Genomic DNA, 25,028 nt, shown 5'->3' on the forward strand with positions numbered 1-25,028 from the left:
TGTCAGATGAAAGCTTCATTACCTTCTTGGCTTTTAGACACTTGGAGATTTACCAGCAGTATGAAAGAGCCAGAAGTTTCCTCAGAGATTGTGAACAACATAAGTGCTAGTAAAATACTTCATACTGACAGTCTTGTTTCTACTTTTTTTTATCCTCCTGGCTACAGTGACATTACAGCAAAGATCAGTCAACCAATGTGTATTCCACATATTATTTACATTTAGTGAGTCCAGTATAACCTACAGATTTTCTTTAGGTCAAGAAAGACAGGACTTTTCTGAATCAACCCAAAAGGCTCATAATACATTTGGATTCAAACAAGTTGCAAACACTAATCCTCAGGGAGAACATTAGGCTGTTTTTATTTATTTTTCACCTTTAGCTCAAGCATAAATTTTCCTCTCTCATCTACTGTGGCATCTGACTGACAAACCAACTGCAAATGCACAAATTTAAAAACCATTAGTGAACCACAAAGCTGATACTTTTAAAATGTCAGAGAACACCCAGAGGGTAGCTGTGTGTGCAGAATTGTAATTGGAATATACTATCAGTATAATTTATCTTCTGAAGGATGGTAGAAATCTGAGGCAGAAATAATACCTTTTCTTTTCTTCTTCGATTTGCATTCGGAGATTCTCTTCTTCTGGATCAGACACTAGTTCTTCAGAAGGATTTGAAACAGCTATAGGATAAATGATGAGATTTAAGCCATTACTATATGGTGTCCAAAGAAGCAAATACTAATTACAAAAAAAACCTAGACTTTAAGAGGTAGTTAACAAAATCACTTCTCTCTTCTGGAAATGCTTCTTCAAACTCCTTATTTAGGCCTTACTTAGTAGAGGACATAGTCAATAACTAGTGATTTAAATAAAATTGCTTATAGTTGGGTTTTTTCATCATTAAAGACTGGAACATTAATTTTAGATATAAATAAATCAATTTTATTGAGCATAATAATGTATTCAGTTATATATTTTTATACATTTTATATACCTATTCTATATACATTATTTATTAGAGTATAAAACTCTATCAAATGCATTCAACCACTTTTTGCAATGGTTTTGGCAGCAAAAATAAGACCAGAAACTGCAGCAGCACCTCTTGAAAGAAAGATTAACTTTGGAAAGCAATAAATTCAGATAATTAGTATAAATAAGGAAAATATCCTGAAATTATGTGAGAAAATTTTCAAGGTAAAAGAGAACTAAGGAAATACCTTAAGAGTAACATAAGTTAGCTTAAGAAAGCAGCTTATGACTTCCCTATCCTGTACCAGAGCTAGTTAACATGCAATACACAATGTGCTTATTCTGAGAGATGGTAAAACAATGTTTCCATCATGGTTTATATGTTCAGTGGTGAAAGGAAATGTAAAGTTACCTGCTAATGTTACAACAGTTTCGGTTTCTGGGATGAATGAGAAGAGTTTTAGGTTCCCAAGAAAACATGTTGGACCTTTTTAACTCAAGAAAAATGAAAAAGCCCAAAAGATTTGCCATACAATACATTCACATTTCCACCTCAACTCTCACTTCTGTCAAGAAAATAAATTCTATGTCAGTCTGTCACAAGGCCTGAGTATTGCACTCTTTCTTCAAGGGGAGGAATTCTGTCTGGAACAAGAGGGCAGCAGTGACCCCTCTCTGCCTGTCAGCACAACAGCTGAAAGCATTAATCTTTTGTAGTAGCGCCCTGTAGCTTAATACAGATGAAGTTGAAAAGAATTTTATTTCATTACTTAGTTCAAGCTTAATACAGACAGTCAAGGTGGACAAAGCCCACGCACAAGCCTCATTTCAAACATTGAAAGGTCTTGCTGTCTGTGATTACAAAGAAGGATAGGGTGAATACATTTGTGGTGGGGAGGGAACCCTTAAAAAATAAAAATACAAACTGCTTGAAATTTTAAAGTGAACAAACAAGACAGGAGGTGGAGAAGATGCTACAACAGTGACACTGTATTACAAGTTATACCTGAACCTAACAGGTAATAAAAAGGTCTTCATAACTGTGCCAGAACCTTTAAGGAAAGGAGCAAACCTTTCCATGATTACAAGGGATGAGGATTTTCTGATTTCTCACATTTCATCCCCAAGAGAAGGCATAATATGGGAAAGCACAGAGCTACAGATGGGATTTGTGGGGAGACACTAATGGTAGAGCTCCTGAGGCTTCATGCTTTTCTGAACTTCATGAACACACAGCAGCCAGGCTTGAGGGAAATGTGCTCTTGTGGAACAAACTGAAATTATTTAGGGAGTTACTGATTCTCAAGTGAGCCATGCTCACAGACCATATGAGAGTCCTTATTATGTTTTCATTAATATTCCAGTCAGACCTAGTGTGAGCCAATTTCAGGGTAAAGGGGACTCTCCTGAGCACATGCTGAAGTGCATTTGTCCTATTTACACAATCTGTGACCCTGCCTAAGTTCAGGAGGCAGCAGTTCTAGCCCCTTATAAAGAAGGGAAATAATATAGGGTGGAAGAGAGTAACATCTTAAAATGTTAATGCTGTTTCTGTAGTGAGGACTTCCCTACATGAAAACATCACCAAATTCTGCTAGTTACTACAGAGTGATACAAGCCAGAGTATAGCTTTCCTTCCTTGGTTTACTAGGACATCTAGTACTTAGAAAAAACATTTCTATATTAGCTCTGAAAGGTCAGCCAAACTTAGGCTAAATTTTGTCACTTGTATATAAAACCAGCAAAAGAATTTTTTTTTTCTGCTGATTACATACTGTAGAAGGGATTATTTGGTTGCACATTACCTTCAGAAATAATAATAAAGCCTTTTGTATGAGATGAAAACCTTTCTCACAAAAAGGGCACAGCATCCTCACCCATGAATGTAAGTCTGTCCATTATCCCTAGCTGGTCATGGAAGGCAGCAGCACAGCTGCAGACAAGGGGAGCAGCACAGTTTTGTGAATGGAAAGCGATAAGTATACTGCAAGCTGGTGTGGCTCCAGCAGCAGAAATAGCATCAGATAAATGGCTCAAATTTACACATCCCTGTGTACATCATTGAGCTTGGGTCACAAAAGCAGAAGAGGTTGGATCACAGTGTCAGGTAAGTCCAGTAGTAAGTCAAATCCAGGGCATCTCTGCCAGGGCACTGCTTTATAAGTTCTCCAGTGTCTTTTCCCAAGCTGTTGCAATGTCCATTTCAGTTTCTTGTCATGTCTGCTCATTACAGCAATACATTTGTGAACTGAATAACATTCCGCTCTAAAGACAACACCTTTAGAATATACCTACTTTTATATATACAAAGGATCATGGCTTTTCCTGATGTTCCAAGCAAAAAGACATCTAAGGTCTGGTGGACTTTTTTTCAACGCTTACATTTCTTTCTACTTCTGCCTCCTCCTCATTCCCTGCTGCTTCTATTATCCCCTCTCCTCCTCTTTCCTGATGAATCCCTGCAGTGGCCTCTTTCTGCCCCTGGACTTCTGCTGCCTCACACCACTCTCCTCTTACCAGTCCAGGCAATTTCAGCTATAGCTGAAGAAAGGAAGCTAAGGCATAAGTTATTGGCTCTCTGTATCTCATACCTAATGTTAGCATTCTTCAGTACATAGGCTCAGTCATTTTAAAATAATGTTAGAGGGGCACTGAATGAATAGACTGTAAAACATAAAAACATATTTACTCACAAATTTGATTTAGACACCTAAGAAAATAATACTTTCTTATGGCTACAGGTTTTTTTACTCTAAAGAGTTTTTTTTTATTGTCTATATCTGCCTTCCCATGCAGAAAATATATATTAACCACATATATACAAAGTATATGTTGATTACTGAAAAATCATGACATCAATTTTTGCCCACATATATGAAAAAATTTGCAATACGTTAAAAGATGTAGTAGAGATGCTACTGCTAAAATATTAACTATCACATGTCATTTCTGCAACTGCACAGAACACAAAGTGGTATCTGCTTTGTCCAGTTGGGATTGACTTTTAATTCATTGATTGATAGTTTGTCATATGAAACTCAGCTGTACAGTTTAGCTCTATGCTTTTAGTGCATCAGCTGAGATGATTTCCCTCAGCTGGAGTGTAATACCACATGCGCTTTTCATGCCCCAGTGACTTCTCCTGGGCAACAAATGCAGTTGCTGCAATTTAATCCTGGATAATGCAGCCCCAGTTTTCAGGGGTGCTGGGAGGTATGACATGCATGTTTAGGAAAACGTTGGCTCTGTGTCTACTAGGGGTTTCTGTTGGCATCCAGCTCTGTACAACAGAATTATTTTGGCAGCAGTCAGCAATGTACTGATAAGTAGTATTATTTTCTTTACATTAACATAACTGCACAGAGAGCTGAGTGGCAAAAATTATGATTCCTAAGATGTGAAGTCTTTTTTAAGAATACCGAGTCACAAGATGTAAAGAAGAGACTGACAGTGCTACTCTGGGTAGGGAAATAGCTAGCAAATTTTATATTTACTTTCAGGCTAACTGTATTTGCTTCATTGTCATATACAACCCTTTTGGTGAAGTCAGCACAGGATACAAATGATACCAGCTGCCCGCAGAGAGATGAAGGTGAGCTCTGCACGAGTTGACAGTTCATATGATAAAATAATCATAAGTTTGTAATTTTTGATGCTTTTCTTCCCATAAAGAAGATTGTAAGAGGCATTTTAAGAGATATTTATTTTATTCTAATGAAAGGGCCAATTTTGGAGTACAGGAAGTGGTAAATTTTACAACACATTTCACATGATCAAATCACACAATACCAGAGAGAAAATGTAGCATCTGCTAACTGGATCACTATTTCAAAGCCATGTGGAAATCATGGATGAAACACACTATTTCTAGAATTATACCAAGTGTTATCACCATAGTTTTCTGCAAGCCAGCAACAACCTGAAATACTTTGGCAGATTCTTGTCTACTGTCAGAAAATTTTGCAAGAAACTCTCTGTGACCCTGAACTTTATACTCTCTGGGGTGCTCATATATTTTCTCAACCTGAGTGTATCCTGGAAGTCAAACTCCTGGGGATTTATTGTCTTGTGCCTCAAATAACATGATGCCCTGCCCTCCAGCTGTACTTCTGCAGTCAAATATTTTCATTTTTTCCACTGGATAGTCTTGTGTTTATCCGCTTAAATTTATAGTCACTTGAAGTAACCAAATTTAGAATTGACTTTAGTATCCCCTTAATATATCTACTGCTTTATTTATCAACTTTGCAGATTTTGGCAAACTCAATCATTAGCGCTTTCAAACTGGAACATATGTTTTAAGTTTTTGGTTTTGTGCTTTTTTTAAAAAACAAAAAAAAAAGAACTACCCATCTATCATTATTCAGGATCATCTTACAAGCAATTCTCTTTTTCTTTATGTTTCCCCTGGGCCATGTCAGCCTACGTTTGTCACTGGGTATCACGTGTGTACCTTATACAAAAACAAAGAGGAGTAGGCACAATGTAACTCAGGAGAAGAAGAAAATATCCTAATTTCTGGATGAGTTTATATTGTGGGTTTTAGAACAATTTACTTAAACATAATGTAATATATTTTTTAAATTATCAGTCAGTTTGTCATAGAATACACTGAAACACACTGTCCTATTTTCAGCATTTTACAAGTTAATGGGTGTGCAGGGAATCAAGGACATGTATTTTGTTGATTTAGATTATTATTTTCACCACTGAATTGAGCAAAAGGGTCCATTGGTATGCAGGGTTTTTTTGAGGTTTTTGTTTGTTTTGTTGTTTGTTTTTTTTTTCCTAACATTGCATTGCTTATTGTTTTACCAGCTTAATACTGGCTCAAACTAACTTCCAATGTACACCTGAAAGCAGAGCTATTTTTCCCATCTCAGTGAGTTGTTTCTCCTAAATACAGAGTTACATCTCAATTCAAATTCACTTTGAAACTAGTCATCTATATTTTTGTTCCTGAAAGTACATGGTATACAAAACAGAAGGCTTTACCTTCATGCCAGCTGCACTTAAGCTTGTGAAACCATCATGGCTAAAAATTCTGTTGCTTTCCAAATATACAATTGAAATATACTGAGGGAAAAAACCAACAAAAAACCAAAACCAAAACCAAAAAAAACAAACAAGCAAAAGAAACCAACCAAAAAACAACAAGCAGCTTCAAGTTTAACATGTTCCATACATGCCAGCTAATGTAGTGGAACAGTAACATAGCTGGGTCTTAGCCAGGAACCCCCTACTAACTCACATTCTTGCCTACACTTTAATAAATACTTTGTACCCTTTGATTATATGCAATTCCTCTTGCTTACTTTATCTTATTCATAATAGATAAAATCACAACTGATATGTTTGAATGCTCTTTCTCTGCCTCCCAAGAAAGGGTGTGATTTGTCATCCATAAGTTTTGAGGTTTTGTAGATATAAATTTCTACAAAATCCAAGAACTTTCATGGAAAAAAAAAAAAGTCATCTTTTCTAATCTTTGTCAGGAGACATTAGGAATATCCCAGCACCAATATCCAGACTGCAGCTCAATAAGCACCACAACTTTTGTAAAGTAATGCCTGTACAAGAGAAGGGCTTGACTGAGAAAAATATAGCACAACTTTCCTAAGAATAAGACATACCTGAGGGCGCTAAAGGTGCAGTCACATTGAGTGTCATGGATTACCATGCATGAGCAACATACACAGGCATGGGCAGCAAAGTCTGTGCTCCTAGATCACATTTAGGAATGCAATGCAACTGTGGGATTAATTCAATAGGCCTAGTGTTTTCTAAATATAAGGGGTGTTTTACCTGCATTCTGTATAGAACTGTCTGTGGTTTTCAGTAGAAATGCTAGTGACAATGCACAGAAACATTTATTCTGGACTGTACACTAAATTTATAGAAATGTCATTTTAAAGAGTATTAAGGAATAATAAGCATACAGGCGTATCCCGTATAGGTATAGATGGGCCATGAAACTGATGTTTAACTTCAAGTTACACAATAAATGATATTTTAACCTTGATTCAAGAAGTGAATACTAATCAAACAAATGTATATGGCTGTACCAGTCTGAGCAATTTTGATCTTTCTGCTACTTTGATCTGCAAGAGAGTAGAAGAGATGGAAAGCACAAAGGAAAGACACATCACTATTGGTGAAACCAATATATTATGAGCATGGGGTTGCACTATAAGTTATTTAGTTTAACTCTTGGCTCAAATAAGACAAAAGGTGTTGGGCTGAAGCTCCTGTATGGTGGATCTGATGGCTTTTTTCTATGCAAATAGCAGAGAGATGTGCTAAGACCCCACCTCAGTTAAGTGTAGAACAAAGACAAAAGTACTACAGAAAGTTTAGTTGCCACTCTCCCATATGAATACTCCACTGATCCTCTAAAACAGTTTCCTAAATGCTTTTCTAAATTGTATGATGTATGAGTTTTCCAGAAAATTTCTGAAACTTCAACTGTAGGATTTTATGTCACCAGGAATGTTATTCTTTAAGAAGATGAATTTTGATGGTCAGTGTTCTGGCACATGTATTAGATTAGGGCCATGTGCAACGCGGGCAGTTGTAGGGACCAGATTATGGTTTTGGGACCCCCTATTCCTGCTGGCCACACTCATATCCCACATGGAGTGCCACTCTCATGCTGGTTCTTCCATGCACATACCTGCTTTCTGCAGAACAGCTGGGCTGTCTGTGCTGTGCTACCAGCTCAAGAATGTACAAGAAATACAGAGGTATTTAGGGAGTTCTCATAACTCAGTTCTTTCCTATGACCTGTGAAGGAAAGGACACTGGGCTTGATGTTCTGGTAGCTGTTGACTGAATTACACTGTACTGTATACTGAGAAGAGACAATCTTGACATATCCAGAAACAATTACAACTTAACCACAAGATGCTTATCTGGAGAAGTTACATCCAACCTCCGCACATTTGTGGGATATTATTAGCTTCTTGTTCCAAGCAATTATTTATTTTGATCTCAAATATGCAAACATTTTTTTTCAGCAAAGAAGGAATGAATTAATTTCCTTTAGCTATTTCAGCAAAAAATGAAAAAAGCAGAAGTTTTTTACCAGACCTGCAGGTTGTTCTGAAATGCTGGACTTGCCATGCAATTTCTTATTCACCCCTCATCCTGCCCTTTACATAATCAGCTAGATAGAAATTTCTACTCTAGGTATGACCTTGAAAAACTCACAGAAATACAGCTGTGAAAGAGATCCATTTCTAGTTTACAGTTCATTAGATTACAGAATTTTTTATTACAGAAATCTTTCATGGAGAAAATCTTGACTGAAACAGCAGTAGTCAAACTGACCAACACACCCACTTGATATGGCTGGAAGAAAGAAGTCTACAGCACTTTACCCTTATTATTCTTAGTTAAACTTTCTACCAGATTTTTAGAGACAAAAGAGAAAGAGAGGTACTCAAATACATACTGAAGTTAAGCAAATAAGCTTAGGCCTAGAATCTGTAGTCTGTGTGCATAGAATCAGATTTATTTTTTGTTCCCTCCACCTCAAGTCCTGGTTTGGAATCACAGAACCATTCTGGTTGGAAGGGACCTTGGAAGCTTGTGTGGTTCAAATGGCTCAAGTTGGGTGAAAACTGAACCAGATTATTGTGAAAATAACCAGACATATTGTGAGACATATTGCAGAGAACCTGCAAACTTCTTTGATGACTTTTTCTATGAGTAACTACCCTCACAGAATCTTAGTATCTTAAGACATCAAACTAGAGAACTGAAAGCTTCATCTCCAGATTCTGTCTTGTTAGACACCAGAAGAAGATTCTAAATAATAATACAACTCTCACTGAACTTTTCGTTATCTCAGAAGAAATACTTACTACAAGGAAGCTTACAGAGACTGCAAGCTGTTCCAACAACAGTGAAATGCCAAAGTCAATGTCAATAAAGCTGAGTACTGGGTAGCTGTGCTACAAGTTCATGACTCTTAATAAAAATATCACTTGATCCAAAAATGTCTCTGCTTTTTTCTGAGATCTCATAACTGGATTTGAGTAGCATAATAGGAACTGGGTAGCATAATAGGATCATACAAGTAATCTCAGAATTTTCTCTGAGAGTTCAGGAGGACATATTTGCAAAGACTTCCAGTAAATATCAGTATTCTCTTTCTTGAAGACAAACTGAAAGAGAAGACTCATCCCTGCCTCTAGACTTGAACACTGGACACAGTAAATCCTGCTAAAAAAAGTAATAGAAAAAACACAGTAAAAAATACAACTACAAAACACCCTAGAAGGACTGGAGAGAAACCCATGGAAAGAAAGGTCTGTGTGAAATTGTGGCGTGAAGGGACAGGTGTAAGAAGTGTTTTCTTATTGGAACATACTCCTACAGTTTTAAACTTAATTCCGATGTAATACTGTGAAAACCCCAAAACATAGTACCAAGATGATACCTCAAGTACTGTGGCAAGGGCATCATTGCAGCTTGTGTAGCTGCTGCTTTGAATCCACAGCTTTTTTTCCTCATTGTGATAATCTTAACAGAAGAACTTGGTAGATAGAAAAACAAAAAAACCCCTCTTCATGAGCTCATTGTTTCAGCCATAAACTATGCTGACTTGAAGCACAAAACAGCATGCAAAACCAAGAGAGTAAATTTGTTATGGTGTGTAGCTTCATAGTTACTAGAGCATAAAGTCTAACAACTTTACTTTAGTCTAACGACTAACGTAATGTCTAAACAACTACTTACATATGTTTTCAAAATTAATTTTCCCTAACTGTTGCAAGCATTTGATTAAAAACTGATTTGGTAAATATTTCTAAAAGTAAATAATAAGTTACAATAACTGCACAAAGCAAATTCAAAAGTATCTGTATCTTTGGCATAGTAAAACTCTTCAAAAAAAGGCAAAGAGGTACTGTTTTTGAATTTTCATCCAGTTGTGCTACCGGTGTCTTTGTCGTAGCAATAATGATAAATAAACGTCCTGTTTAGCACGGTCTTTATCAGCTTTCTGTCACTCAGAATTCCTATTTCCTTTGAAACAGACTAAAGAAATTAAACTCATCCCTAAAGAAAATGGCCTTGATGCCACTAGAGGTCACCCTAGGAATAAAAATCAGTGCTCTGCATGCACAGGAACTTGCGCAGGAACACCACTTGACCTTTCAAGCACAAATGTACAGAACACAATGCACAGAAACATTGTGAATATCAAAATTGAAAATTCCTAAGAGAAACATTTCCCTTATTCTGAGGCTATTGCAAATTGACTACACTGTTCTTTAGCATATTTTAGCACTTAGGTGCCTGATAGTACTGGGCACATTTGCCTTATCTCTTGAAAAAAACCCCAAAACAACAAGAAAACCAAAAAAACAAAAACCAAACCAAGAAAAAAAATCCCAAACAACAACAACAACAGCAACAAAAAAACAAACAAAAAACCCCAAAACAACACAACAAAACAAAACAAACAAAAAAACCTCCTTGAAATTATGGACTTCAGATTATTTCTCTAAAGTGTTTTATTTAGCCCATACATAAGATATCATTTTTCATCACCAAGAATGATGGTCTTTAAACAAGCCATCTATTATCCTCCACGGACTATGCTGGTTTTGTGTGGGAAAACACAAACTGCCAGTTTCCTCAGCTTCTGTCATTTTGTGATTGAAAACACTTGTGTCTCAATTTCATGGCATTAGTACAGATCAAGACTCTTCTGCTTCATATGAAAAAAGTTAAATGTCATCTCAGTTACAAGATGTAAAGCAGTGAAAGAAACCAAGCTCATTTTATTTAAATATGGATTTATTTAAAGAACAGATTAACTCTGATGAAAACCAGCAGTTTGGAAGTGCTATGTGCTTTCCATTCACACAGATCACAGCAGATGAATTCAAGACAGTCATAATTATTGGACTAATTAATGTTATATATGTCTGGAAGAGGCTGCAATGGTTGCAGAGAGGACTACCATACACCTCCTGAACATACTTTATATCCAGAGCAGGTACAAACCATGGTGGACCAGCATTTCTAGTGGCATGAGCCACATTGGAAGGGTTCAATGACAGGCTGGATGGAACTTTGAGAAACCTGATAGAGTGAACAGTCCCTCCCCATGGCTGGAGAATACTGGATGATCATTAAACCTACTTTCCAACCCAAATCATCCTGATTTGGGTGATTCTGGGATCTGACACTCTGGACAACTGGGAGCAGCAGTTCCCCTTTGTAACTCTTCTGATTTGTAGAAATGTGTCAGACAATATATTTGCATCCCGGTATCAGATATGTGATAGTGGCAGCATCACAAGCTTTGGAGGAATCATTGCTTGAAATCCTTTCCTAAGACTGACTGGAATACCCCTGCAGGAGTACCCTGAGGCATCCATTAGACAGCAGTGTCTGTCCCTGCTGTACTCAGTGCTGATCGTGTTCATTCACTTCTAGACAAGGAAGGGTGAGTAAGCAAAATAAAACATGCTATAGATAAACACACAGCAAGGAATGAAAAAGGGCATAGGGTGATACTGACATCTTTAGAACAGGCATCTAGCTTTGAAAATATAGGAAAAGATGGTACAGATAAAGCTGTAAAGGGAAGAAAGATAAGCAGAAATTTCCCTATGTTTGCTTAAAGGCAAATACGTGTTACAAACCCAAATATAAAAATAACATGCCAAAATCTTTGCTCGCAGGCATTTGCCACACTAAATCAGATGCTGGTATGCATTTTCAGGGATTGAAACTTATCTGTTGCTTCTGACTCACCTCGTCATTTTAGTTTTAATGAGAAATCAGTTTTTCAAGGGAATTTTGTTTAAAAAAGAACTTGGAAACAGCTGTTTGAATAACATCAGAAATACAGAATCTTATTTCTAAAATTCAAGTTACAAAACCTGGAAAAAAAGTGGGCCTTTTGTTTGGCTTGGTTGCAGGTTTTAAATAAAATATTGATAGAATTGTGCCTTAATACCGAAATCTGTACAAGGGATGCAAATTCCTTACAAAGACCCATACTTTTCTTTTTTAAAAATTATTTTTTTTTTATTTTTTTATTATTTCAAGTATCTTTAACAAAGACAACAGAGTTGGACAGTAATTCATTCCTAACAAACCTCCTCAGACGGAAAAAGGTTTTGCCATCAGGCTCTGCATTTTACAGAAATACTACTTTATAGCATCATAAGATAATGATTCACTAGGGACAAATAAAGCACCAACTTTTTTTATACAACACTGCAAACCCCAGGGAAAGCTTTTCTTTCCTTTCTTTTCTCCCATCTTTTTCACACAGAAGCATGTTTGTGACCCAGTGTTTTTGCTGTCAATACTTAAGCAGTGTGCACATTATTTCCTTTTAAATACTCCTGAAATGCTGTTCAGCATGCAAAAGGAACTTTAAATCCTGTCTAAAAATGCTGTTGTGTTACTCTAAAAGATCTTCATAAAGATAACCAAAATATTTTACTTGTATAATAATGTATTTTTTGCAGTTAATAAAGATGAAAGTCACACCGAGATGAACCCTTGCAAACTGACATGAAGTAAATGATGTTTCTGGTAGTGTACTGACAAACTTTGAGCATCCCTTGTCTCTGATGATACCTCCCATCTATTTGTGTCCTTTTTTAACTCCCAGCATATGGTGTTTTTAAAGAGATAGCTAAGAGCAGTGGGCTAAGTAGTGGTGTTTTCCTTCAAAAAGAAATCCACATCCTAAGCACAGCCATAAGGGAGACAGATCTACACTCTTTAAAATCTGACTAGAATAGTTTATTGAACAGTTTTAACCATGAAATGCATTAAGTTAAGGGGAAGAAAAAAAGGCAGCTGGAAGATGTTAACTTGGTTTCTAGTTGAAACAATGGTGTGTTTTATTTCATGTTGGGATTTTAACAGACACTTATAATTAGACTTTTGGCCACACAGTTTTCATTTAAAAATATCTTGATGACATTCTGATCATCAAGAAGTTCCTGTAAGACTTGGCACCTGTTACTCTTTGAAAGAACATCCATCCAGAATGGCAGGCAGGCAGGCAGGCAGGCAGGCAAATAATACTCCCCAGCTCATAGAATAAATAGTAAGTCTAAATATCCAGAGTATTTAAAATTAAAATGTAAATGCTGAAAAAATACTCTGTGCGGTCCAGACTTAGTGAGAATAAGCCCACAGCAATGTTCAAAACAAAAAGGCAAAACCACACAAGTTGCCTGCTGTGAGGTGAAATACTAATAGAATATTCACACTGTGAATGTATAGCTGGTAAAGTCACTACTGTGGCATTTCCTAAGGACATGAACAGCTATACCTACCTATGTCATAAAAAACAGCTTAGCTATTGAAAACAGCATTTGAAACACAATTTTTCTACGTCATAAAAATGTCAGTGTACAAGACCAGATATTATCATTCAGATTGAAATACATATTCAGAATGTATTACTTTATTTTTTCAAAACATTGAAAAAGGAATTCTCATAAACAGCACTGCTATGATTCATCTTGATGTAACTTGTAAGAGTGTTAAAAAAATTACTAAATAGATGGTATTCAAACCTGGAGTGAATTAAAGAAAAAAATTCCATGTTATTCTGAAGATAGCACCTTTAAATTGAACTTCAGAGGAGGGAAGGGGAGAGCAGGGAAGGGGAGGAGTTGGACAGGACTCCTAGCAATCATCTAATTCTCTTCAGGACAAACCAAAAGTGTATTAAACCAGGGTGTTCAAATACTGTTTAAACAGTCAGGTATGAGACACTGATCACCTGTCAAGGAAGCCTGTTCATGGTAAAGCATCTTTCCCTAATATCACATCTGAACCTCCCCTGATGCAGCTTTGAACCTTTCACGCATGTCCTGTCAATGGATAACAGGAAGAAGAGATCACCAACTCCTTCACTTCCCCTTCTCATCCTGATAAAAATCAACTGAGTCTGATTCCTCGGCTTTATTGACATAGACAAAATTATTTTTAGTGCTGATTTTTAAATAAAAATAAAATATTATAAAGGTATGAAACAACAACATCTTCACCAAAGCTTGAGATGCATGGGTAAATTACAAAGAGAAACAGTTTTGTTATTTTGAAGTAAGTTACCTGAATTTGGAAGAAAAGAGAGTCCCCAGATTTTCTCTCTCTTATTAAGAGACAAATGTTCTCTATGCTTTGTACACATAGGAAGTACACATATCAGCTGCAATCCGGTGAGTTCCATCTTTTATGTGAAGCAGGTCCATGAAGGCACATTTTGGGATTCTTTGATGGATGAGGGGGGATCTAAGCTGATTGCCCCAGTGTTTTTCTGTCCAATTTTGGCTGAAGTTTACTGTCCCTAAAGTGGAATTCTCTTATGAACACTCCTGGGTTATTTCAATAAATAGTAAGTGGAGTCAGCTTAAAGCATCTTAAACCAAATTTGGATGACTTTACACTTTTGTGAACAATTTGCACAGACAATTTTAGTTTTACAGCTGTGTCAACAGAAACTGCAAGAAATAACTTCTCAACTTCAATAACTAGATGTGAGAGAAATGAACTGTATATACCTTCAGTTGCCCTTGGAATGAGAAAAATTAAAAAGAATGTTAGATTGTGGCATCACGGCTACTAGCTCAGCCTCAGGACAAATCAATGTCTGTTAATGGGAGTTCTGATTAGACTAATCAGAAAGCAAACTCCCAAATCTGTAAGAATTGTGAACTATATTTCTCACCACAGACACCTTTTGAGTCAAATTCCAGGCAAAGTTCACAGAGTCCATGTCCTTTGTGGCACTATATAGGCTTTGTGGACAATTGTAGAAATACTGTGGCAAAAGACAATCATAGAAAATATAACCTGCCTCCCAAGCAGATTCAGCCCTGGGAGATAGCTTCTTGTCCCTGTTGTATCCCGTCTGAAATGTTATGCTCTTACCTAGAGCTGCTCTCCGAATCTGCCTCTGGATTATCTTTCCTTTCAGATGGTCTGTAGAAGACACAAAATGCAACTAATTAGAATCCAAAATGTCAAAAAATCAATGAAACATCCCTTATTTCCTACTATTTGAAACTCCCTGTGCTGCTGGCCAATTTGAGGGTTTTTTTGTGATCCATGGGACCAGTTGATTTCTGAGTTCTCTCTACTGCAAGTAAACAAGTAGGCACAATGTGACTCTAGTATACTGAGATTTAACTGTCCAGTAAGACTGAAAGTAAGACTGAAAATTAAGCATTTACTGTCAAGCACTTTGACAGGATAATGATCTCCTACTGCTAGATAGAAAAGAAGTCCAAATGGGATCAGAGGGCATGCAGAATCCCAAGTGTTGGCTCAAACAGATTTAAAAGTCCTTACAAGATAATAGGTCACTAATCCACCCCTTTGCCAGTGAAAAACTAATTCCCCAAAATTCATTTTTTCCTGTCTGTCCTGCTCAGTTTTAAATATCCCATGTACTAGAGTTTCTGCAAGTTTTACTACTGCTGCCCTTGTTCTGACCGGGGTTAAGAGGTTATTTTTGCACTACCTCACATCACTGCTGGGGGCAGGGGAAAGGGACACTCTTCTCAGGAGAAGGGTCAAGTAAACATGGCAGAGGAAGCCATCCTATATTGTCTAATACTGGGGAGGCTTTCACTGTGACTTTTTTTTTGTGTGTTTCTTTTCCTGTGCCCTCTGCCATTAGGATTGTTGTTGTTAGTGTTCATTTTCTTATCTCACTTCTGCTTCCAGTAAATTGTTCTTATCTCAACCTGTTATATTTGCCTTTCTTACCTCCAATAATTCTCTCCATCCCACCACAGCTGGGAAGGGGAGGGGAGAATGGGGCAGTGAGAGACGGCAGTGTGTGGTTTGGAGAGCCTTGGTGGGAGTACTTAGTTAGGCAGTAACATTCCTAAAGCATGGTAACTACTCAACAGGACTTGCTGTGTAGATGTCATTGGTTTTCAATCAAAAATTAACCAATTCCATATTTTCAACATTCCTAGTTAGACTCCCATGCCCTATATAACTCACTTTTATCAATTTCCCACTTGATCTATGACAATGGGCCAGTTTCCCAATTATTCCAAACAATAATTGGATTACCACATGGGAAGCCATTATTCAAAGACGTTAATGGAACCAATAAAGGAAAAACATAACCCTAGATATGGAATTTCAGCAATAAATGTATTTGGAAGGCAAATGGGATTATGTCTCTCAAGTTTTCAAATTAAAACACTTTCTAAGCAGAGATTTGTTCATAATATTTACTAATATGTAAATCTGGATACTAGGGAAAGAAAAAAAATCCATGCAGGATTCACTTTTTTTCCCCCCTCAGACCTGTGATTATCTATATCATATTAGTGTGCCTTTTGAATTAAAAACATTATATTGCTTATAAGTGAAGTCTTACAGAGTAAGTTAATCAGAGGAAAATTAGTCATTAAAAGTTGGCAAACGCTTAACCAGAAAATATAAAAACCATTTAAATTCCCAGGTCATGAGAATTAGATTGTTCTGTGAGCACAAAATTTGAATTTCAACAACAAATTGAATTTCTTTGGAAGTTATGAGAATAATTGTTAAGTATCTAGTAGCATTGTAGGAAATGTATTATTTGCAATACATTACAGTATATCAGTCAAATTTAGTTGTTTTGAATGTTTATAGAAAACAAACTAAGAGAAGAAAGTACATTGCCTACTCTATGACTATAAAATTGACAAAGGGCTGTATTTTTCTGCAGAGGAAGTTTTGTTCTTTTTAATTATTTTTAATTAAATCAATGCATTTTTGTGTAATTAAAGTTACCTGCAAAATTAGGAAAATGCAATCAGTAAAATTAGGAAAAGCCTTCAGCTACTGAGAAACAGATTAAATGAAATAGCTAACTTCATCTAACCCTGCTATAAAAACAAATAAATCCTCCATCTCAGCTGTACTAACACTCAACCAAAAAACCACATTCAGTTAAACAAGTTGATTCCTTTTATCTATAGAAAAAACATCCTTGATTACTATTTTTTATTGATAAAAACATAGGTGAATGAGCAACATTCATGCTATTTGTGCTTTGAAAGCTCTGTAAAGCAACTCAGTTGATTTTAATACTCAATGAAATGTGATTAAATATGCTACTTTTTTCTCAAATTGCTTTTTGCTATTCTGACTATTTAGATCCTTATATTCTATCACACTGTTTCACACAGTGTGATGTTACTCACTCAATACTGAGCCGTGAGACAGCTGTGAAAAAATTTATAGTAATCTTGGAACTCATCTCAATGGATTACCATTAACAGAGGTGACTCAGAAACAATCTATACTTTTATCTTTGTGTAGGTGCTCAGAAACTCTCTTAGCACTGTGAGCTGCAAAAGGCAACTGCCACTGTCATTTGGAAAAAATGGTTCCAGTAGGGACAACAGGCTTTTCAGCGAGAGCCACCTGAAAATAAGGGTGACATACAGCTCTCAATATTGTCAATAAATGGTGTTATATCTCCTTCTTTAACCTTGCTAGAAACAGATAATCAGAAATCTAAATGTTTTGCATTTCAAGTGGCAATGAGGTCAACTGAAAAAAAAGCAGGCCAAACAAGTCAATAAGGTCAAGCAAACAGACAACAAATTGCCATCAATAAAAATATGTGGAGACACAAGAACGTAGGGACTGGGTTTTGAACGATTATAGCCAAGAGGCTTGACTTTCAATTACGTAGGGTTTACTCTGAGCACAGCTGGGATAGAACCCACAGAGGTTGCAGAAGCTCTACTTGTATTGCGAGCTTTGTCAGATCATTCAGAAATGTGAAACTGTCCCAAATGTCCTCTCTCCCTTCATTCTAGCCTTTGTACATTTCTGCTCCACCCATGACATGGACCATGATGTTGCAAGAAAACTTCTATTTGGCAGCTTTGTGAAAGAATGAGAAGTTTGAATCAGACCACCTGTAATCAGAGAGGAATCACAGAAAACTCCATCGGCTACAAAAATAAAATTCCAGCCTTACTATTCTTCTAGATAATGAGTTTTCCTTTTCTTCTTTAAATAGGAATAGAAAGGTGACATTTATCCAATTCACATAGTCCAAACTGCCTTTTCAGGGCAGCAAAAACTGCATTTCATTTCCCAGAAAATATCCTGAAGAGAAACTGAAATTTTATTATGGGAAAAGTAGGCCAAACATGAGTTCTGATTTGAGGGACATGGTGTTATCATAAGGCACCTGAGTATAATTCCATACCAAGATTTAGCCAGCCAGATATGATTGAATCTTTCAATTTGTTTTAATCCAATTTGAAATTTGACAGTTTGTTTAGATTCCATTTGGGAAAAAAATTGTTTTCACTTAGAAGCTCTTATTTTTGACAAACCCTTCAGATCTTCTGTGTATGTTTTTGATTAAAGTAATCTTGTTTTGTTTTCCTTATAAATACTTGCGGGGGAGAATGAATGTTTCTGACCTGCTCTACTGTTCTTCCTCTGAGAACACCATTGCGCCAGTGCTAGGCTTGAAGTTCAGAAGTGACAGAATTAGGGGATGATTCCAGCACTGTTGCGTGAACTAATCTTCCCATATAAACAAAAGAAAGATTTCAGTTTCAAGTGCTGCCAGTTCTACAGTCTTCATAAACACAAATATATACTCAAAGAAATATGAAGAATCACATTCTCATAAAAAAACCCCGCCATGTCTTCTGATTCCAAGTGTAAAGTTGTGGACGAGGTAGTGCTTGAATGTGGTTTGCAAAACTTGAATTTAAGACATAGAGAACATCTCTCAGCATATGACTAATTATATTTTCTGAAGTTTTACCAAACAAGAAGTTAAAAATAGATCTATAGCTGATACCAAATAATTTTTTCCAGCAGAGTCATTCTTCATCTGGAGATAACGGTCCCAATAAAATGTTGACTGCTGCAACTCCACATGTTTTGGCAAGAAGAGCAGTTTTGTGGAATTTAAGAATTCACTCAGCATGCAGCCAGCTGTCATTAAGGCTGTGATAAATCTGTTGGTTTTGGCCTGCATTTCTGGAGATATGTAGGTATGGAAAAGAGATGAGCTGGTAACACAGAACTTCGGCTTTGTGACAGGAGACAAAGGCAAGGAGGGAGATGGAGAAGACAAAATGGAATAGAGAAATCTAATTAAGAGTGATGTAAAGCAGAGGAACGTATCCCATATAGTGACTAAATATGACAGAATACATAACTTGAATAATATGACTGTTCTTTAGCTTCTTGCCTTTGTGCTGTTCCAGAAGGTTTCAAGTATCAGAAATTATCTTCCAATGTATTATAAACAAGGAATGCTTTGACCTGAAGTGTATGCTTCAGGACAATACAGAAGTGAATATGTTACAATTTAAAAAACACACTAATTAAAAAAAATAATTTTTTGTTTTGTTTAGGCCCCCATTACAGGTTTTAAAACTTCTCTTATGCCTTATTAGATCCTCAATATAATACTATTATAAGATTTCTAAGACTGCTAACCCAAGAACTGACAGGCTAAAGCCTTTGTCAATGACTTCTCTTATTTTTTGATTTTTTTAGTATTTTTCTATTATTTTACATTTCCAAGCCTGCATTTATCTTAATTCATCCTTCCATCATGGAGATCCTGAAACCTTCACACCTCAAATAGGATGCTGTATGTTTCAATTTCTTTTTTGTTAAATCATTTTAGGTGTTACAAATATCTAGCAGAACATCCTCTTATGCATCCAGGGCATCTGGTTCCTGAAATTCACCCTCCAGGGATTTTGTGTCCCTAATAATTCTATATGGTATTAGATGGTGGATGGTGCTTATATTTTTTTTGTTTTGGTTTGATTTTTTTTGTTTGTTTGTTTGTTTTAGTTAGTTTGTTTTTGTTGTTTTTTATTTTTTTTTCCCCCTGTTTCTCACACTACCAGACCAGTCAATATGCTGGGAGTGCACAAGAAGCTGTGATAGAACATAGTTGGGACAGCTGACCCCAGTGAACCAAAGGGATATTCCACACCATGTGGCATCATGTTTAATTAAAAAAAGGCTAGGGAGAACAAGAATGAAGCAGAGGCATTTGGGGCAATGGTATTTGTCTTCCTAAGTCACTATTAGGAGTGAAGGAACCCTGCTTGCCTGGACATGGCTGAACACCTGGCGGTCAACAAGGAGTAAAGGAATTCCTTATTCTGCTTTGCTTGCACACACAGGTTTTTCTTTACTCATAAAACTATCTTTATAGCAACCTATGAGTTTTCTTACTTTTACTTTTCTGATTCTTTCCCCAGTCCCACCAGAAGGGAGCAAGCAAGTGACTGTGTGGTGCTATTTTGCCAGCTGGGTTTAAACCATGACAGGAAATAAGTGGGGGTTTTGTTTGTGATGCAGTGCCCCTATATTTGCTGCTGGACTCAGCTACCACCCAGCTATGAAGACCAACTTAAGACTGTGGAACTATTAAATCTGATTCATGAAGTTGCGTGCACCCACTTGAATCAAATAAGAAGTCCTGCTGAATGAGCAGAAATTAAAGTTGCATATTCAACAAATAATCACTCAGAAAAAAACAAAGAGAGGACCAGTCACATATCTTCCATGAACCTTGTATAGATATATTTTTAATGAGCTTGATGTTAGAGTTGTAACGCCTTACAAAGTATTCCTGAAATAGGAGACACTGAATCCAAATGTAAATATTTAAATGGAACAGTATCTCAGACTGAGAAGATGTAACAGAGATAGTTATAGGAAATCTTACCAGATGTGTTAGAATATTTTTTAAAATGTGATGAAACTGTATGAGAACACAGTCTATGATAAAAAGTGTCTGACAAGAAAAGCCATGGACTAAAATAAAATATTCTGTTCTAATATAAAATCCTGCAGCGCTAAGTGCAAATAAACCATTCAGCCTTTTTGTGACCCAGAGAAATATTTAGGACAAATTCTGAATTTTCTTTTCAAACTGTCCTTCTCCAATGGCAAAAACATGTTAGTTGGCTCTATTAGGACAATGTGCAGAGACAAAGTAGTCTGCATTAGTAAACTGGCTCAACACTATGTCTGATGGAAATGCTTTGTTTTGGAATACATGGTTGGCCAAAACCCCATGTAATTTGATAGCTTCTTATTTTCAGAGAGTCCTTGGTGGCACTGGGGAGGAAAACAAACTGTTGCAATACTCAGGACCTCTCTGATTCACATGCATTTTTCCAGGTATGAAATACAGCCCTCAAAAGCATTAAAAAGATATGGATGACAATACTTCAGGTAACACACTGTAGAGTATAACCTGCTGCAGCAAATTTCTGCCTTCTGCAGCGGTTTAAGACTTTACTGCCTCTCCTTTCTCCTCTTCCCTCTCTCTTCCATCCAACCCAAAGTTTGATGTCAAAGGTCACTGCCCCACAGCAGAGGATGTAGAAGGAAATGTCTGCCCATGTTCTGGCTGCTCTAGCAGCAGAATTTGGCACATCAGCACAAACATACCAGCAATTTAAGTTGAGACACTATCATCAACTCAACTACAATGTCTGAAATACAAGTAAACACTCTCTTTTGCCAGCTGGGAAGAAAAGATTGAAGAAAGGAACTGCCAGCAAAGAGATGGGCCAGACCAGTGGGAGCAGGGAAGCTGATGGGATTTAATAGAACTCATCAGTTGGAGCTCCCAGGAAGGACAACAGGTTTAGAATTTGAAGCACAGCTCTGACTTTCACAAATTCATAGTTGCAAACCATAGCCTAAGCTCAACACATTACCAAGCACACATGGAAATACAGAGTTTTTCCAACATAATATCCTTCCTTGGAATTTAAATATCTCGGATTCAAATTGATATATTTTACTATGATGTAGGTTACCATACATTTTGAGATTACTATTTAAAATATCTGACTGGAGCATGACTCCTTCCTTGCCATACTCATTTGAGACAATAATAGATTTTATTGACACTTTTAATACTTTCAAGCATTATCAAATTTACAGACAGAAAGCTTGAGACAGCAGTCTCTTCCAGTCATTGCTACAGAATGACAATTACTTGACTTCTCAGGAAGAATTTCTTCACTGAAAGGGTGTTCAGGCATTGAGATGGAATGGCCTGGGAGGTGGTGGAGTCTCCCTGGGGGCATTCCAGAAACAACTGAACATGGCACTTAGTGCTGTGATCTACTTGAAGTGATGGTGATTGGTTAAACATTGAACTCAATCATCTTGCAGTTCACTGAGCTACTCATTGTACAGTCCTCTAAACTCTTCACTCATTTTTATGCATTTACTTCTAACTTCCATATTAACTCCCCTTTTTCTTCATGTTCCTGTTAATTCTGGCCAGATTACATTTTATTCCCTCACAAGATGATGACTAACACTTTCTGACTGAAGGACATTCCTGTTTACTGTTTGGCCTGCATTTCCACAGCATCCTTTATCCCGCATCCCCCCACTTTTTATTTTTTTTTTAAACAGCCTTTCAGACATTCTGGCTGATAAAAAACAACAACAACAACAACAACAAAACAAAACAAAACAAAAACAACCAACCAATCAACCAACCAACCAACCAAAAAAACAAACAAAACTCCTTTGATAGCGTTAAACAGCAAAACTCCAGAAAAACTGATTTTATTTTTCTGCTGACATCATTCTGGACCTCTATCCTCTTCTAAGTACAGACTGTCATAGGTTACATAGGTCTTACTTGTTCCTTTGGGAACACTTCAATACTTTTTCTAAAAATCCAGGTACTCAACACTGGAACATCTAGGATAACTAGCATAAAACACTAAGGGCTCTGGACCGCAACTCAGCATCTCCTTGAAATTGGAAATCAGAACCTGGATGCTTTCTGAATTTAAAAACAATGGACATGTATTTTCATGTCCCAAGGTTGGCTGTCACTACTTATTTCTTACCAGGTGCTCTTAGCCAAGCATGGATATACAGCAGCAAGCACACTCCAAGGGACTTCAGCAGAAATACACATTATATCTGGATATTCCAGGAGTCCAGGATAGGTAGCTCAGCCAATAAAGTAGTACTTCTGTATATGCTGCAGCAATTGCAGTTTGTTGCATTCAGGAAATAAAGTGAACAGCTTTTTGGGGGAGATTTATTTGGTTTTATTTTTCCTGGATTGCTCTCTTGAATTTAGATACCTAAATTTCAGTTAAGCTATACCTTAGATGCCAGAGTGCTATTTTAGGTATTGTCCTAATAGCGAACAAATATTCTGTTTATCTATCTTCATATGCTAGAAAAGAAACAGAAATTATGCACATCTGGAAACTGTTGTTCTGTTGTTTATCATGTCTATTTGTTCATGAATTAAATATTAAGCTGGTCCAAAAAGCATGACTGAAAAGCAGTGCCATACGGATAAGGAGCCATAATCTGTGAATTTAGTGCTCTGGATGCTCATATGACTAAATGCCGCTTATCTCTTGATTGTTTCTCAGAAATTGTTGTGAAGAGAAAGAATAAGGAAAATAGAGAAATAGCTTTGTATATCGTTCCTATCCTTTTCACATTTTCAAATATGCAAATTTATGAAGTATAAAAATAAATAAGGGGTTCTAAAGAGCACAAACAAGAAAAGTTAAAACCGAAGGATTTTATCCCCGACAAGTATTCTGGGAGTAATACACTGGTCTCAGTTAATATTTTAAGCAGAGAGTGACTATATTCAAGTTTCAGATGAACATAGTTATTTTCTGTTATCATACTGCCTTCATGGCTTTGCAATTTCTATGCAACAATTTGATGTCCAGTTTCATTTTGTGACATTTCTTCTGGACAGAGCTGTCCAACATACAATTAAATATAGAGCTCCAGGGTTCACTATATGCTTCAATTTCAGAAACTTTTAACATTTTGCTCTTACCCAAGGAATTGTCCTGGTTTTGAGCACTTACTGCTGTGTAACTTCTGGTCAGATAAGACCGACTGATGTTAAGAATCTGATAGATATGATACAAAATTAAAAATAATAAAAAAAATATTATGCTGAAGCTGATTAGATATGCTACCATGTTTTGAGGCCATGCATATAAACAATTCAGGGTGATGGAAACAAATCAGAGTATGAATAAGTGTATGACATATTTTTTGATGCATATTTACCTGCAATATGTGCACTAAACCTTTGAAAAGTGACTCCTTGAGTGTCAGACACATACTAGCAGCAGTAAAATGTGAAATACTTTCCTGTGAAGATACAGCATATATTCACTGTTGTGGATAAGCCTAAGTCTGCTTCTTAAACTGCTCATCAGTTTAAAACACAACCTGATTATATATAACTGGTATAATGATGAAATCAGCTCAGAACAGCTTTAAATAAAGTGCATGACAAAATCTTAATATTACAGCTATTTGCTGTTGATTGCATTCCTTCTGCAACATTCATAACCAGTTATAGTGACATCACAAGATTTAGGAACTAGTTTGATTAGAAAAAAACAGCTATTGTCTTTTAGTATGGGTATGTCTGTATGGGTATGCTACAAGTCTGCATGAATGCTATCTATATGTGTAAATGAACCATGAAATATAAAAAACAAGTTTCTATTTCTGTGTTCAGGAAGGAATATCACTCTTGGACTGTACTACTCTGAATAAGATGAGGCCTACTTCTCTAAAATTCAAAGCTTTGATTTTTCACTGTTAAAATCTCAGGCCATCCAATATGAAAGACATAGATGACTTGGATGCAGGACTTGAGTGAATACTACTAAGTTTACTGATGACACTAAATTGGGAGGGTCTGTTGACTCCCTCGAGGGCAGAGAGGCCCTGCAGAGAGACCTCAACAAATTAAAGAGATGGGCAATTACCCCTAAATGAAGTTCAGCAGGGGCAAATGCCAGATTCTGCACCTGGGGTGGGGCAAACCTGTATTGTTTTCTGTATATAGTAGGGAATGAGAGGCTGGAGAGCAGTGCTGCAGAAAGAGACCTCGGGTCTTGGTCTAGGGGAACTTGAACATGAGTCAGCAGTGCCCTGGCAGCCAGGAGGGCCAAACATGTCCTGGAGCATTAGGCACAGTACTGGGAGAGGTTTAGGTTGTATAG

The 25,028-nt window shown here is 36.7% G+C and overlaps 1 protein-coding gene across 1 annotated transcript in view; it reads right to left on the bottom strand.

The window, feature by feature from the left end:
* Positions 1-25,028, bottom strand: part of KIF6 (kinesin family member 6) — a 152,179-nt gene that overhangs the window by 13,841 nt on the left and 113,310 nt on the right. The window contains exons 16-17 of the mRNA XM_062490338.1: positions 14,902-14,952; positions 605-686 (exon numbers count right to left, since the gene is read on the bottom strand). Coding sequence (XP_062346322.1) covers positions 605-686; positions 14,902-14,952 — 133 coding nt within the window. The remainder of the gene's footprint in view (positions 1-604; positions 687-14,901; positions 14,953-25,028) is intronic.

The sequence above is a fragment of the Cinclus cinclus genome, chromosome 3 (genome assembly GCF_963662255.1).
Source record: "Cinclus cinclus chromosome 3, bCinCin1.1, whole genome shotgun sequence".
Classification (NCBI taxonomy): domain Eukaryota; kingdom Metazoa; phylum Chordata; class Aves; order Passeriformes; family Cinclidae; genus Cinclus; species Cinclus cinclus.